The sequence below is a fragment of the Euphorbia lathyris genome, chromosome 2 (genome assembly GCF_963576675.1).
Source record: "Euphorbia lathyris chromosome 2, ddEupLath1.1, whole genome shotgun sequence".
NCBI classification, from domain to species: Eukaryota; Viridiplantae; Streptophyta; class Magnoliopsida; order Malpighiales; family Euphorbiaceae; genus Euphorbia; species Euphorbia lathyris.
Window position 1 is genome coordinate 72,530,331 of NC_088911.1, and position 15,584 is coordinate 72,545,914.

Here is a 15,584-nt window from a genome sequence, read left to right on the forward strand (position 1 = left end):
CCCAAATATGTTAATACCACCATTTTCTCTCCTCCACCCACTGAACCCAAAAATATTTCACAAGCTCTCAAAGATCCCCATTGGCGTGATGTTGTGCAATAAGAATTTGACGCCTTACTTCACAATAAAACATGGGACTTGGTTCCATATAAACCTTATCAGAATGTTGTCGGGTGTCGATGGGTATACCGAGTCAAATACAATCCTGATGGCACTATTAAACAATACAAGGCCCGTTTGGTTACGAAGGGCTTCCATCAATGCCCGGGTCTTGACTATTCAGACATTTTTAGCCCTGTTATAAAACCTTCCACAGTTAGAGTCATCCTTTCACTAGCTATAGCCAACGGCTGGTCTCTTCGGCAGCTTGATATTAATAATGCTTTTTTTGCAGGGTACTCTTACTGATGAGGTTTGCATGGCTCAGCCACCCAGTTTCCTTGATTCCACGCTTCCGACACGTGTTTGTAAGCTCTCTAAGGCTATCTACGGTCTCAAACAGGCACCTCGGGCATGGTATAATGAACTGAAAACTTATCTCCTGTCATATGGCTTTCGAAATTCAATTGCAGATTTGTCTCTCTTTGTTTATAAACATGGCTCTGTGGTTTTGTATTTGATCGTCTATCTGGACGATATAAATATTATGGGTCCATCTCCTTTGCATCTTCATGAGTTTATCACCAATTTTGCTTCTCGATTTTCTCTCAAGGATCTGGGCAGTTTGTCCTATTTTCTGGGTGTTGAGGTTGCTCCCACTCCTACTGGTTTATTTTTGAACCAAACTAAATACATCAATGATCTTCTTGCCAAGTACAATATGCTTGAGACCAAACCTGTTTCTACCCCCATGGTTGTTGATCCACTCCTCACAGCTGATTTAGGTTCTCCAATTGACAATGCAACGAATTATCGGGCAATTCTTGGTAGCTTACAATATTTGTCCTTCTCTCGCCCTGATGTGGCCTACGCTGTCAACAAATTATCTCAGTATGTTCAGTGTCCTAAGGAGAGTCATTGGCATGCCTTGAAACGCCTTCTTTGTTATCTTAATGGGACTGCTAATCATGGACTTCTTCTTAAACGAACTCTCCATCTCATCTCCATGCCTTTACGGATGCTGATTGGGCCGGTGATCGTGATGAATATGTCTCTACATCTGGTTACATTGTTTATCTTGGTTGCAACCCCATTTCATGGAGTTCTAAAAAGCAAAGAGCTTTATCTCGCTCTTCCACGGAAGCAGAGTTTCGGGAAGTTGCTGACACCACCACTGAGGTATTATGGTTGCATTCCCTATTGACTGAACTTGGCATTCCTCTTGCTGGATGTCCAAGCATTTACTGTGACAATTTAGAAGCTACTCAGTACTTTGCCAATCCCGTCTTTCACTCTCGAATGAAGCATCTGGCAATTGCTTTTTATTTCGTGCGTGAGCAAGTTCAACTTGGGAAACTTCATGTTGCTCACATCTCCAGTCATGACCAGCTAGCTGATGTTTTGACAAAACCATTGTCTAAAAGTCGGTTTTATCAGCTTGTTTCCAGGATCGGTCTTACTCTTCGAACGTCCGACTTACGGGGGAGTGTTAAGGATAAACGTTATCCTCACATAACAAATTATTCTCTCACTTCACAATCCTAACCTCTTGATAACTCTTATTATTTATCCTTTTGGTGTAAATGTTTATCTTCTAGTCTTTGTATAGGTTTAGAATTCTTCTTTTGTACATCATGTATTTCCTATTTATTCTTTGAGGATTGAATACAAAAGCAAGCTTTCACAACCTCTTCAAAAGGAATATACAAATCTTCCATAACATTAACCAAAAATTTCCCATTAAAACTATAGAAGTAGATGTTTTTAAGAAAAAAGTTATATTATTAGGCTTTGGGTATTAATAAAAACCTTGAAAATGCAATGAAGACAAATGGAAATAATGAATGATAGAAAAATAACATAACTCGCATGAGTCGAAGTGGAATTAGTAGCCCATGACCATGACCATGACCATGACCAAAGAGAGAGATACATTCTAGTGTTTTGGGTTCAGTGGAACAAAAGAGAAATAAAGAAATCTTAAATAGAAAGAAAGAAAATAAGGGAGAATGAATGTCGAGACTGATAGGTGAATGCACGCACGCACCAACTGGTCTGGTCTACTACTTTAATTGGAATAAAAGAAGACGCGTTGGAATGTAATCAATCTCCAAACGCATTAAATGATTCCTTGTATTTCTCTCTGGAACTGGAAGGATGCAGCTGGAATTGCAGGTAATTACCTATGCCCTTGGAATCCAATTTCAAGTCACTTCCAAATTCAATATTCATAACAAAATGTATATTTGATTCTCTTCTCTTCTCTTCACTATTATATTGCAGGAAACATCTTTGCTTTCGGCCTGTTTCTCTCGCCACTGTAAGTTTTTCTCCTAATTCATACATACTAAAACAGAAGAGATAATCACAAGCTTTTTTTTTTTTTTTTTTTTTGTATCTTTCAGACCTACATTTAGGAGAATCATCCGAAACCATTCAACAGAACAGTTTTCAGGATTGCCATATATATATTCACTTTTCAACTGTTTGATCTGTATGTGGTACGCTGCACCCCTCGTTTCCACTGATAATCTGATGGTTATGACTGTCAATTCATTTGGTGCTCTTTTTCACTTACTCTATGCAATTCTCTTCACAGTATATGCCGACAAACGCATTCAAGTAACCTCTATCCTCTATCCTTGTTATATTCTACTACTACTTCTGTTATTTTGACCATTCCATACATACATACATACAGATAAGGATGTTTGGATTGCTGCTCGCAGCTTTTGCTCTGCTCGCACTCCTCCTTGTTGGGAGCTTGCAAATTACTAGTACAGATGCACGGAGGATGTTTGTTGGATTTTTCAGCTGTGTGTCTCTCATTTCAATGTTTGCTTCCCCATTGTTTATAATTGTATGTACAACATACATAACATTTGTTCTGAGGTGAGGATGCACTCTTTTCATTTATCTAATATCTACTACTTTCAGAATTTGGTTATTCGAATGGAGAGCGTCGAATTCATGCCTTTTTATCTCTCTCTTTCTACTTTCTTGATGAGCACCTCATTCATGATCTATGGAATCTTGAATGCTGATGCCTTTATATATGTAAGCTCCTATTCATTATATCATATGGAAAAACAATATGTTTTCCTTTTGAACAATTTTATTTGTACTTCAGGTCCCAAATGGTATAGGATGTATTTTGGGAATCACTCAGCTGGTATTGTACTGCCACTATGAAAGGAAATCCACAGAGGAATCGTTGATAGAGAATATAAATGAAACAGAAAGGCAAGGTAACGATTTGTCTTAATTCTGCTTCTTGTAAGAATGTATGTGAATTATACATATGCTTGTAGAGAAAACAGAGTTTGTTGCACTAATTGCATTGCATGCTTTCATTTGAATGTCTAATTCATTAGTAGCTAGCTAGGGATTGTAATTACAGAAACAGAATACGTTCGTTGTATTGTAGTTGAATGAAGAAAAAACTAGAGGAAATCCCTGAGTGTTGTAGTAGGTGGTTTATCCTACAAGAAGAGCAGAAAGAAAGAGGTTTAATGAAAAAGAACAAGAGTTAGAATGAAATTGGGAGATAAATAATATACCTGGTGGTGGTGGTGGTGGTGGTGGTGAAGTGAAGAAGAGAGTAATATGCCAGCTTGATCATAGAGAATAAGGCCACTGAAGTTAGGAAGCTGACACTTATGACCCATAAGTATAGGCCTTTGCCAAAGTGGTGAGAAGGAGAAAGGGTTGTGATGATCACTCCGACTCCATCTCAAGGTTGTACTGAGTTTTACCCAATTTGAGCATTTTTGGTTTCTCTTCCTTTGAACTATGATTGCAGTGCATACAACAATGACTGCAAAGGCAATGCATGCAAATAGAACAAGTGCATTTTCTGTTGTTATCTTCCATTTTTCTTCAACATTCCATACAGCTTCCATTGACTTCTTTCTTTGGTAGGTCAGGTCAGGCTCACCATTTAATACTAATACATTTCATTTGCATTTGCATACATAGATGCGGTCGGTCAGGGTCACGTTTCGATCCACTGCCTAAAACCATCTGTCTCACGAGATATATGAAGCTGCCATAATGTACTATTCATAAATGAATCTTAATTTCACTTTACCAAAACCATCTCTTTTTCAACTTTTTTTTCTTCTAAATATTACTAGTAAATTTCACGCTACATTTTTCTTTTTTTTTTCTAAAAAAAATCTTATCATATTTGATGTTATATTTTCAAATTTTTTTTGCAAGCACTTTGAGTTTTTTTCCCGTATTCATCCTCTCTCATTTTATTCTTTATATTAATTATTTCACATAAAATGATAAGCATGGCGTCTTTTTTATTAATCGGATTTATTGCATCTTTTCCACATATATAATTTCTCATAAGTGTGAGGGTGATTCATTTTAACTTAGGATAAGGTTTAGATTTGTCTTTATCGTTTTCCGTAAATGTAGATTTACTAATAACTTCTGTTCAACTTTTTCTTCATTGAGTTTGGAAATATTGTGCAAAGTAGTTTACATATTTATTGAGTACTTTATTTTAGTGATATTATATAACTTCACATGCAAATTTCCAAAAAAAAATAATAATATAACTTCATATAGGTTTGATGATATTATTTTGTATAGAAATGACATGCATTGATAATTTCTTAAGAAGGGAAGAGTTTACAACTTCATTTGATTCAATGTTAAGACTATTCGATTTGTCATTCTTTATGAACATGAGCAATATGTAGCTGGAAAAAAAATTCTTTTATGGTGTTTGTAGTTCATATTGACATTGTCAAGAAGTGATATTTTTGAAGTTTTTATTATAAATTGATGATATTTAGAACATGTTTAATCATAAAAATAAATTAATTATTTAAAACAGATTCAATTATATAATTTGAAAAATAAAATTAAACGATGAAAACGGGTTGATTCATCTGCTTGAACCAAACAGCCACGCATTTCCCTTTCCCATCCAAACAGACTAAAGAATCTAGGATTATTCATTTCCTTTTTATTTGTTTTCCTTTCTAGATTATTTTGCATTATCTTTGCGCGAACAAAACACTTTAAAAATTACTAATAATAAGAAAATGGCAAAGTTCATATTTAATATGGGACAATAGTTTTAAATAAAATAAAAACAGTGGCTAGAGTGAGGTAGGCTGGGCAAAATAATTAAAAATAAAAGAGAGAGAAATGGTGCAAATAAAAATGAAAGAGTCTTGTTGTGTTGTAGGGGTTAAAGCATGAGATTGTAAAGAATTAGATTCCAAGTATCAGGAACACCAGAAAGACACCAATGGCTGCAATCGATGGAAGTTGGACCAGCAAGGCCATAGTTAGAAGGGTGAGCATCCTTTCGAAGTAGAGAGAGTAGTGTTATATCAAGCAATTTAACTGGTTTTTTCATATTTTTCAATACAGTCTTGAGTACTTCCAGAGCTGGTGGCAGCCCCCCTGGATATGTGGATTCTGGCATTGGTTCTTGTTCCCTCACACAGCTCTTTGCAGTTGGTTCATTCCAAGAGCTACCATTGTAATGAGATGGGGAAATTCCTTGGAAGAAAACCATAGTTTTAGTGGGATCGATGTTTGAGTCCACCCAATTAGCCCAAGTAGTTAGTCCCTCTCTGAAAGCAACCATACGATCCATGTCTTTTTTAATTTCATTTCCTATTTGAATATAATCCCACCTGCACGCACCAATTCTAATTAAAAGAAATTGAATAAACTAATTTAATTGAAGGAACAAAAAGAGTGTGCAAGTAAGTACGGTTGGGTTGGTCCTCTACGATTCCACCAATGCCATGTATTAAAGATGAGCATATCAATTCCTTTCCATAGGTTACCAGATTCTATAGAATCAAGTTTTAAAACCCTACCAATCTTTTCACCTACTACATCTACAAGGTATACGTTCCGGTCCAACATCACTTTCACTCCATAATCCTGCAATTTAGAAAAAACCCACACACACTTGTCATTGTTCCTATTTAATTATTAGTAGAAAAGAAAAGAAAGATACTGTAGTTCCTTAAAAAAAGATGCAAGTACCAAGAAGGTAAAAATGGAAACGTCTCCTTGTCTAGAAATGGAATAGTTGCAAGTGGGCACTGAAGAGTGAAGCAAGCAAGTGAAAGATTGCCATTGATTCCGACTTAGTGAATCTCCAACAAACATTATGCTTTTCCCCCTCATTCTTTCCAACAATTCACCACCATCAAACCTATCATCCATTTCAAACTTTTTTTTTAATATCTGAATCTAAATGTATATTTTTTCATTCACAAATCTACTCAAGACCCAGATTTAAAAAATAAAATAAAATAATAGAATGTACCTGCGTAAATGACATCCGAAAGGGCGCCATCTGTATTTGGTGTATAAGGAATCTGGACGGCCATTCTTCTGGCAGCTGAATTCCCTCTCGATGAACGGACACGCAGACGACGCATTGTAAAGTGGGTACTCTTCGTCTATTACCCAACTTCCATTGTACATATCACACTTTTCTGATTTCACTTTCACACCTATACTCATAATCACTATCCAATAAACTATCCTCATACACATACTTAAACCCATATATTCTCTCTCTCTCTCTCTAGTTTTTAGATTTTAGAGAGATAGAGTGAGACAGATAATACCACCACTAAAGTTTTTAAAGAAAGACTTAAACCCATCATTTCAATTTCAGATTTTGTTTCCATTCTTTCGAGGGGCAATTATTTGGTGCTTGCTCCTATATTGTTTCTATCATGCCCATCACTTTTTTATTTCCATATTTATATTCTTTTACTTATCCACAATTATACTTCATTTTTTCCCTTTTTCTACTTTCATTCACCTTAGTCTTTGTTTGGGAGTTTAGAGGTGAATGAGATGAGAATTAAAGAAGGTAATGGAAAAAAAACAAAATGAAAATTAAAATTAACATTGTTTTGGAGTTTATAGATTATAAATAAAAGTTAAAAGTATAACTTCGTTTGGGAGTTCAAGTATACAGAGGAATGAATGTTAAATTTAAGGTAAATTCCAAAAAAAAAAAAACCATTTGGTTTCATGTTTTTCAAAAATAAATCATGTGGTTTGTTTTTACAAAAAAAAAAAAGACCGTGTCATACGCCCTTACAAGAATTACGGAAAATGATATAACACCGTTTAACTTGATGACGTGGCAAATGGTAAAATGGTCTGAATTAGTTGGGGGACCTATATAAGCACCAGATCTTTCTATAACAGCGTTTAACTTCATGACTTTTCATATTTCAATTCATTTGAAATCTTTCCAAAATCGGAAATCGAAGAAACAGCCAACCAAGAAGTCGATCAAAACCACTTCGAACATTGTTTGTACTATTCAAGGGTTGTGTTTTCTAGAGCCACGCAGTTGAATAGAAGTTGGAATCACTGTTCGTAGTGGGTAGGGCAACCGCATTTGAAGGTTTTTCCAAGGGGTTACGTGTCAGCCAAGGTAAGTAAACCATAGTCATGAAAATTTTGATTTCTTGTTTCTGGGCAATCATTCTAACATATATGTGTTGAAACAAAACAATCTCCCTAGGAACTCCTAACCCATGGTCTAGCTTCAGTTCAGTTTTGATTTTGACCACAATTCCTAGATTAGTGACTTTGAGAGTCTCTCCATAATCATATAGCCTCCTGAACTGGTTCTTCTCCATCCACACCTACTTCCTCAAATGGTTTTCCTCCATCCACACATACATCCTCAAATGCTTCTTCTCCATTCCCTACTGCTGCCTCAAATGGTTCTCCTCCATCCACACATACATCCTCAAATGCTTCTTCTCCATTCCCTACTGCTGCCTCAAATGTTTCTCCTCCAGCCACACCTACATCCTCAAATGCTTCTTCTCCATTCACTACTACTTCCTCAAGTGTTTCTCCTCCAACCACACCTACATCCTCATCTGGTTCTTCTTCATTCACTACTGCTTTCTCAAGTGTTTCTCCTCCATCCACACCTACATCCTCTTCCCCAACTGGTTCTTCTCCATCCACACCTACTTTCGCAACTGGTTCTACTCCATCCACACCTACTTCCTCAACTGGTTCTACTCTAACCTTATCATCAATTATAGTTAAATCCTCTATCTCCCCTACCCTCACCAACTCAAACCCACCAACCCTATAACATAGGTCATTATCTGAATTGGATGCATTGGATTCAGCAGGTGAATGATTTTCAGCATCAACTAGATTGACAAAAACATCATCCCTAATCATTGATACAAGTTTAGGTAGAGCTTGAAAATAAACATCCCAATTATCCCATTTGCTATTCACATCCGCCACACTCACTAATGATGCATCATCTACTATCTCCCAATAACTTCATTCACCTCTAAGTCCTATCACATGAATCTATATCCTACACCCACCTGTATACTTTAGCTGCCTATAATATTCCAAAAGTCTATAATAGCCTAAGTAATCCTTGTCTAATGTGATCTAAGCTATACCCCCCCCCTAAATACTTCATAGAGTCATCAAATGAGGACCATTTGTCTCTGTGGTGAAATACTAGGGTCACATATCCAGCCATCTGCACCCATTCATTCAACATACAAACAAAAACAAACAAATAACCCATAAATAGATATCACATAAACCAAATTAGTTATCAAACCAAAAAAAAAAACAAAAACAAAAACAACATTGACCATATCACATTTGAATGTATATAACTAAAAACACATAAATGCAGAATTTCATACCAATATGACCATTCAATAATATACACGAATCCATGAGTGCAACTACTATTACATGCAATATAACTCGAGATGTTTAATAAACCCAACAAAAAAACCACAAATCCGATTCTTAATCATCTCCATTGCAAACCCTAACATACTCAAACCAAACCCGAAACCCAGAACACATCTAACAGAAGAAGAAATCGAAATTTTCATGACTATGGTTTACTTACCTTGGCTGACACGTAACCCCTTGGAAAAACCTTCAAATGTGGTTGCCCTACCCACTTCGAACATTGATTCCAACTTCTATTCAACTACGTGGCTCTAGAAAACACAACCCTTCAATAGTACAAACGATGTTCAAAGTGGTTTTGATCGACTTCTTGGTTGGCTGCTTCTTCGATTTTCGATTTTGGAAAGATTTCAAACGAATTGAAATATGAAAAGTCATGAAGTTAAACGTTGTTATAGAAAGATCTGGTGCTTATATAGGCCCCCCAACTAATTCGGACCATTTTACCCTTTGCCACGTCATCAAGTTAAACGGTGTTATGTCATTTTCCGTAATTCTTGTAACGGCATATGACACAGTCTTTTTTTATAAAAAACAAACCACAAGATTTATTTTTGAAAAACATGAAACCATAGGTTTTTTTTAATTTACCCTTAAATTTACTCTGCAGAGATAAAAAAATTTAATGAACTTTACATTACCTACACTAACCTCCACTTTGCAGGTTAGAGTTTGGAGGTTAAAAGAAGTAAACCTTTAACTTCTATTAATCTTCTTTTACTCTCCAAAAACAACTCTTAGTGTGATATTTAACTTTCCATTACTTTCATTTACCACCATTAACTCCCTCACAAACAAGGGCTTAAATTACTACTACTACTACATAATAGCTCATCAATTACTATTGGAATATAAAAGTTAGGTCGGGGTATTTTAGTCTTTTCCCTTTTTTCTCTTCTTTTTGTCTCCTGCTTTCCAATATATAATGAAATATATCAACAATATCAAGCAATTGTTTGATTTTCATGGTATTATGGCGGAACTCTAGATCTCAACTTTTTGTTTGCAAAATTTCCTTCTCATCATCAAGATGACAAATAATAGTCATCGTGAAGTTTTACAAGCCGAAGAAGAAAAAGACAAAGACAATATATCAAATATAAAAGAGGAGGAGGATCCATCGACTAATTCAAAAGAATTAAATCTCAACTCAACTTTTACATATACAACACATTCATAATTCAAAATGAGTAATTAAGATCATGATTCTTCTTCTAAGACAGATAATCAGTTCTAACCAGCAACAATTACATTTCTTAGAACAATCAATGTTACTCAACCTAAGAGGGAAAACAAATTTCATTTTGAAGAATTAAGCTCCAATAAATGTTCACAATACAAAGTATATGCAGTGGAATGAGGAGGATGGTTTGGTTTTCTCTTGGATAATCAACTCACCATCTCGAGATCTAGAAGATGTATTTCTGTTTTCTCCATCTTTTTGTGATCTATACAAAGAAATTGAGAAGAGATATGGAGAAAGCAATTGACCGCTGGTTTTTCATATACATAGAAAAATTTGTGGTTTTACTCAAGGTACGCTCTCTGTTGTGGTATTTTTCAATAAGATAAAGCGAATGTGGGATGAGTTTGATGTGCTTAAACCAATTAAGGCTTGTATATATTGTGAATTGTGTTAACAATAGTGACAAGGAGGGTGTGGGACCTAAATTACTAAGGGTATACACAATGGGAAATAAGGTGAGAGAGGGCGGTTAAGGGAGTGTGGGTGTTTTGTCATCTTATATGAAGGGTGGTAGTAGTTTAAATACGAGAGAATGGAGAGGACATGGCTAGGTAGCTTTGTTATTTTGTGCACCATTTATAAGTGGCAGAGAAGTGGGGTTGAGCCATGTGAAGGTTATGTATTACGATGTAATTCCTTTGTAGGAGAGATAGCTGTTTACTTCCATTAATATACCAATTTTACTGTTTTATCAATTCTTTCCTCATTTTTAACTCTTAGATATAAATTTTTCCTGTTTGCATTTCTTAACAATTTGGTCCGACCTGCCGAATTCCCAAAACCAGCAAGACATGGATCCCAGAATCTAGAGTAGATTCGAAGCAAATGATACACAGATAACAGGGGTAGAAAAGCATGTAGTGGGAGTAGAAACACATCTTCTCAGAATGGAGAAGCATGTATCCAATATCCAAGTCAACATGGATATCATGAAGCATTCCTTGGATGATTTCAGAACCCAATTTTCTGAGCACAGTTTCCTTATTATCCAATTAAGATAATTCGTCTTAATAATGCCGATGTATTCACATCCTAAACATTCACTACACCATAAGACCCCTACTGCAACCAAGTGAAATTATTGGCTTAGACCCTTTTTGAGTTGCAGTAGGCCAAAAATAGACCTAACGCAATAAAATTCCAATTGTTGCGGATGCTCCTGTAGCATTATTTGCTAATGCAACAATTTGTAAAGAATACCAACAATTAACAATTGTTGGATATTTTTTAATTAGTTGGAAAAAAAAAATTGATTGAAGCAACAAATTTACAAAATAATGCAACATGTTATTATTGTTGCATTAAATCAAATGCAAGTAATTTATTTAATTTTTGCAACAATTTTAATAGTTTTTGCAATACGAATATTGCTTCGAATGTAACAAATTTTATGAATTTGCAACAATTTTAGTTAGAATTTGCAACATAATTGGTTGAAATTGCAACAATTTTAATTGGCTTCTGCAACATATTTATTAGCTTTTGCAACAATTTTAACTGGAACCTGCATCATATTTGGTAGCTTTTTGCAACATTTATAATTGAATTTTGCAAGAATTGCAATCTGCATCTTTTTTGTTGCATTTCTTTTGAATAATTTAAAAGAAAAAGTACAAAAATAAACCATGTGGTTACGCCCATTTTCGAACAACACCCATGTGGTTTAAAAGTTTGCAAAGTGGTACCATGTACTTCATTCCGTTAGCAAACACATACCAAATTGACTAACAGTGTTAAAAGTCAAAGGGAAAAGAGTTCATTTGGTCCTTATATTTATTTATTTTTATAAATTAACCTCCCTATTATCTAATTATCTCAAACAAACCCCAAAATAAAAAATAAAAATCAAATATACCATCTTCTCCATCTCTCTTTAATTTATCATTTCTCTCTCTTCTCTCTCTCTTTTTTGTTAATTTCTCTCTCTAAAATCAATTGAATTCCGATCATGATACTCGAGACGTTTGGAACTTTAAAGACCTATTGAATTCAAATTCCTCAGTGGAAGAAGACGGTTGAGAATATAGAGGAGGACTATTAGGTTGTTCCTGTTTGGTTTCCTTGAATTCAATTCTGCCAGATCTCGATCCACATGGAATTGGCGAAGGAAGCACCACATTATTCTTCACATTCTCCTCCAAATTTCTTGAAAATCTTTTAGAACCTAAATTGGAATTGGAAACGCCAAAAGATTCTTTCCTAGCATCTGCGTCAAAAACACGCGATTTCAAGCTCCTAACAGGCAACATGAGCAATTTTTCCTCAACTCTTGAATTACCACTTTTCTGATGTTGATCAAGAGCAGATCATTCCTGTAGTACTGATTATTCCATGTCTGCATAGTACTAACTCCATCGCACCTGGACGGGCCGGGGTCGGGGTCGTCCACTTCATCGTCGAAAACATAAGAAACCTGAAGAAACCTAGAGATGTAGGATTGAGCATTATCAAGCTTAGAGGGGATAATATCTTTCTCCGATTCATCGTTTCTTCGACTGAAAAGGCAGTAGGAAACATCAATACCGATGAAAATAAGGTGAAGAAATCCCCAGCCTCTAGTATTTAGTGTTTGGGTGATGAATTCAGGAGCTTGTGAAGGAAAAATTGGGAGTAAAACTAAAAAAATGGTGACTACAAGAGCTTTGTAAAGGAATCGAAAGTAGCACTTAGTTGGACCAGGTTTGTTTTGGTGATGGAATTTGGCATCTGCCATTGGAGAGGAGAGAGAAAAAGGATTGTTAGTTTGGTTTAGGGGTTAAGAGAAAAAAAGTGTAAGGAAGAAGTGAGCAAAAATGGAGATTTGCATATATATGCTTTTTAATTAACGGTAATCGGCATGGACCATTTGCTTTATTCTTTTCTTAATCATTTAAAGATGGAGTAAAATACATTAATCACCTCTCAATTGATTTTAGAGAGAGAAATTAAGAAATAGGAGAGAGAGAAAGAAAAAGGAAAATAGAAATTAAAAAGAGATGAAAAAGATGGAATATTTGATTTTTATTTTTTTATTTTGGAGTTTGTTTATAATAATTAGATAATAGGAGGATTAATTTATAAGAATAAATAAATGTAAGGACCAAATGAACTCTTTTCCCTTTGACTTTTAACACCGTTAGTCAATTTGGTATGTGTTTGCTAACGGAATGAAGTACATGGTACCACTTTGCAAACTTTTAAACCACATAGGTGTTGTTCGAAAATGAGTGTAACCACAAGGTTTATTTTTGTACTTTTCCCTAATTTAAACATGTAATAAATGCAAATTTTGACTAATTTCGAAAAGTGTAATCTGAAATATAATAAATATACTTCTAAACAATGATCCAAAACATACATACACAATCTCTTACAAAATAAGATAGAGTATCATAATATATGTCCAATACATAGTTTTCAAATTCTAAGAAACGACAATCTTTCATTGATATCACTCGTTATCTTCCCCATCATCATCCTGTACAAGAATTGACGTATAACTCATGTCAATTGCAAATTCTCATTATGAAATTATATTATAATAATATATAAGTTATATTATATATTTACCTCGTTGCTTGGCTCATTCGATACGTTATTTGAAGGAGATACAAAATCATCTAACAAAGATGTGATCGAGTCAACATCAATATTTAAGCTTGGGTTTTGTCGTTTCAATTGTTTCATCATCAAAGCCATCTTTGTATCTAACTTTTTGTTCATTTCCCCCTCCATCTTTTTGTGCATTTTTTCCTCCATATTTTTCTTCAAATTTTCTTCCACTTCTTATCTCACTTCCTCCCTCGGGCTTATTTTTAATTCATTCACCAATTCAGGTGGAGCTTTCAGTTCTTAGTCCTTCTTCAACACATATTTGGCACCCCTACCAAGAAGCCATGAATGGGATGAATTGCTAAATAGCACTTCATCAACCATGAAACTACTTTCGCCTCCCGATGACTGCATTTGTTCCATCTTTGCCTAAAAAAAGCAAATATATGAATTGAAGAAGGAATCAGAATTATTTATCATACATTTCTATATATATAGTCATAAGAATTGGGATCTTTTTATACATGAATGCATGCATTCCTATTCCTCCACAACATCTAATATACGTCTGTAGACACCGAGTCGGAGGACCTGTGACGAAAACCCATAACAAGACGGTTGAAGCGGTTGATTCCGATAATTTAAACAATAAAAATCACGAAAGGGTCCATAAGGGTTGCGTGTCGTCAAGTGGATGGCTCGCGAGTGCTCAGCGGCGTTGGGCGAGCGCCTAGCGGCAGCCGGCGCGCGCCCAACGACAGTTGAGCGCGCGCCCAGCAGCGTAGGGCGCACGCCCAGCGGCAGCTGGGCGCGGACGCCCAATGTCGGTTGGGTGCGCGCCCAACGTCGGTTGGGCATACGCGCCCAACAGGAGTTGGGCGTTCGCCCAACCAAAGTTGGGCGTGTTGGTCCCTTATAACGTTGCAAGTATAGTTCCAAGGGGGGGTTAGGAACTATTTAAACTTTTTGTTAAGTTTGGGCAAACTTCTTTTCTTAAGAGAAAAGGTTTTAACAGCGGCGCTGAGTGATCAGTAAGATACTGGCTTAGTCAACTGGTGACTAGGTCAGTTTCTTGACTTGAGTCAGGAGATAGCACTTAAAGTCTATTCCTGAGCTCAGATGTTCGATGCGCACAACTCAGCTTGACCTCTTTACTTGGTCAGTTTTTGGTTATTTAAGCAAGCAATATATATAAGGAGTTTAAGGTAAGAAATACGTTACTCAGCAGATTTATCCAGGTTCGGCTTCTTCTAAGCCTACGTCCTGTCCTCGGAACACGTTCTGAGATTTCGAATCCTCTACTGAGCTCTTTAAAGGTAGAGCCTCAAACCTTTTACAATCTTAGCAACTGAGTATAACAAGAGTACCTTCCTCTATACCTCTACTCAATCCTAATCTCTCGCTGAGTACTATAACCGAGTACTCAGCCTCTCCTTTCTAATCTCTAGAGATGATAAGTGTTTGTCCCAAACAATGAATGCTAAGACACTTTAGATGATTAAATAATCACTCTAGACTTTTACACAAATATATGAAATGTAGTGTAAGATTGCTTTGCTTCTTGCTTGCAGAACTTGCGTAGAAATTTGGTCAGCGTAATGGCTTGATCAAGTTCTATGTAGAATGAAGCTTCTGATGGCACTATTTATAGAGACGTCTTGAGGCATCGGTCATTTCGAATTTCGAAATAACCGTTGGAGGGAAACGGCTTCCTGTCGTTGTCATCCTGACTTGCTCAGAGCTCTCGGCCAATCAGATTTGTGTATCTTCTGTCCTCGGTCAGCTTTTGGTCAGCTCAGCAGAATGTCTCTCCTTTTATGGTAAAGTCAACTAGACAGCATACTGTGTCGTCTGAACTTTACCCAAAGTAGAAATACTTTGTCTGGAAGTTTTCCTTAGCCAGCTGCTGTCTTGTACACTTTGTCGAATTAACTCAGCA

The 15,584-nt window shown here is 35.9% G+C and overlaps 3 protein-coding genes across 3 annotated transcripts; 1 reads left to right on the forward strand and 2 right to left on the reverse strand.

Moving 5' to 3' along the window:
- The first annotated feature begins 2,115 nt into the window (after window positions 1-2,115).
- On the forward strand, window positions 2,116-3,675 carry LOC136218587 (bidirectional sugar transporter SWEET2). Its single transcript, XM_066005560.1, has 6 exons — window positions 2,116-2,274; window positions 2,383-2,419; window positions 2,505-2,721; window positions 2,801-2,959; window positions 3,037-3,156; window positions 3,230-3,675. The coding sequence occupies exons 1-6, from the start codon at window positions 2,223-2,225 to the stop codon at window positions 3,362-3,364; spliced, it is 720 nt and encodes a 239-aa protein (XP_065861632.1). The 5' UTR covers window positions 2,116-2,222; the 3' UTR covers window positions 3,365-3,675.
- Window positions 3,560-4,001, reverse strand: LOC136217118 (uncharacterized). The gene has a single exon (XM_066003702.1). It carries the CDS (start codon window positions 3,999-4,001, stop codon window positions 3,609-3,611), a length of 393 nt encoding a protein of 130 aa, XP_065859774.1. The 3' UTR covers window positions 3,560-3,608.
- Window positions 4,002-5,145: 1,144 nt separating this feature from the next.
- Window positions 5,146-6,755, reverse strand: LOC136218586 (protein trichome birefringence-like 41). The gene is made up of 4 exons (XM_066005559.1): window positions 6,413-6,755; window positions 6,127-6,298; window positions 5,846-6,021; window positions 5,146-5,765 (listed from the first exon to the last, which is right to left on the reverse strand). Exons 1-4 carry the CDS (start codon window positions 6,655-6,657, stop codon window positions 5,312-5,314), a joined length of 1,047 nt encoding a protein of 348 aa, XP_065861631.1. The 5' UTR covers window positions 6,658-6,755; the 3' UTR covers window positions 5,146-5,311.
- Between the last annotated feature and the right edge of the window lie 8,829 nt (window positions 6,756-15,584).

What these genes read in the sequence shown, in the direction of transcription:
- LOC136218587 (XM_066005560.1), top strand. Translation starts at nt 2,223, where the DNA reads ATGATTCCTTGTATTTCTCTCTGGAACTGGAAGGATGCAGCTGGAATT. An exon ending in GGCCTGTTTCTCTCGCCACT is followed by an intron (nt 2,420 to 2,504) that starts GTAAGTTTTTCT and finishes TGTATCTTTCAG; the next exon opens with ACCTACATTTAGGAGAATCA. An exon ending in ATGCCGACAAACGCATTCAA is followed by an intron (nt 2,722 to 2,800) that starts GTAACCTCTATC and finishes ACATACATACAG; the next exon opens with ATAAGGATGTTTGGATTGCT.
- LOC136218586 (XM_066005559.1), bottom strand. Translation starts at nt 6,657, where the DNA reads ATGGGTTTAAGTATGTGTATGAGGATAGTTTATTGGATAGTGATTATG. An exon ending in TTCGGATGTCATTTACGCAG is followed by an intron (nt 6,299 to 6,412) that starts GTACATTCTATT and finishes AATGGATGATAG; the next exon opens with GTTTGATGGTGGTGAATTGT. An exon ending in TTTCCATTTTTACCTTCTTG is followed by an intron (nt 6,022 to 6,126) that starts GTACTTGCATCT and finishes TCTAAATTGCAG; the next exon opens with GATTATGGAGTGAAAGTGAT.
- LOC136217118 (XM_066003702.1), bottom strand. Translation starts at nt 4,001, where the DNA reads ATGGAAGCTGTATGGAATGTTGAAGAAAAATGGAAGATAACAACAGAA.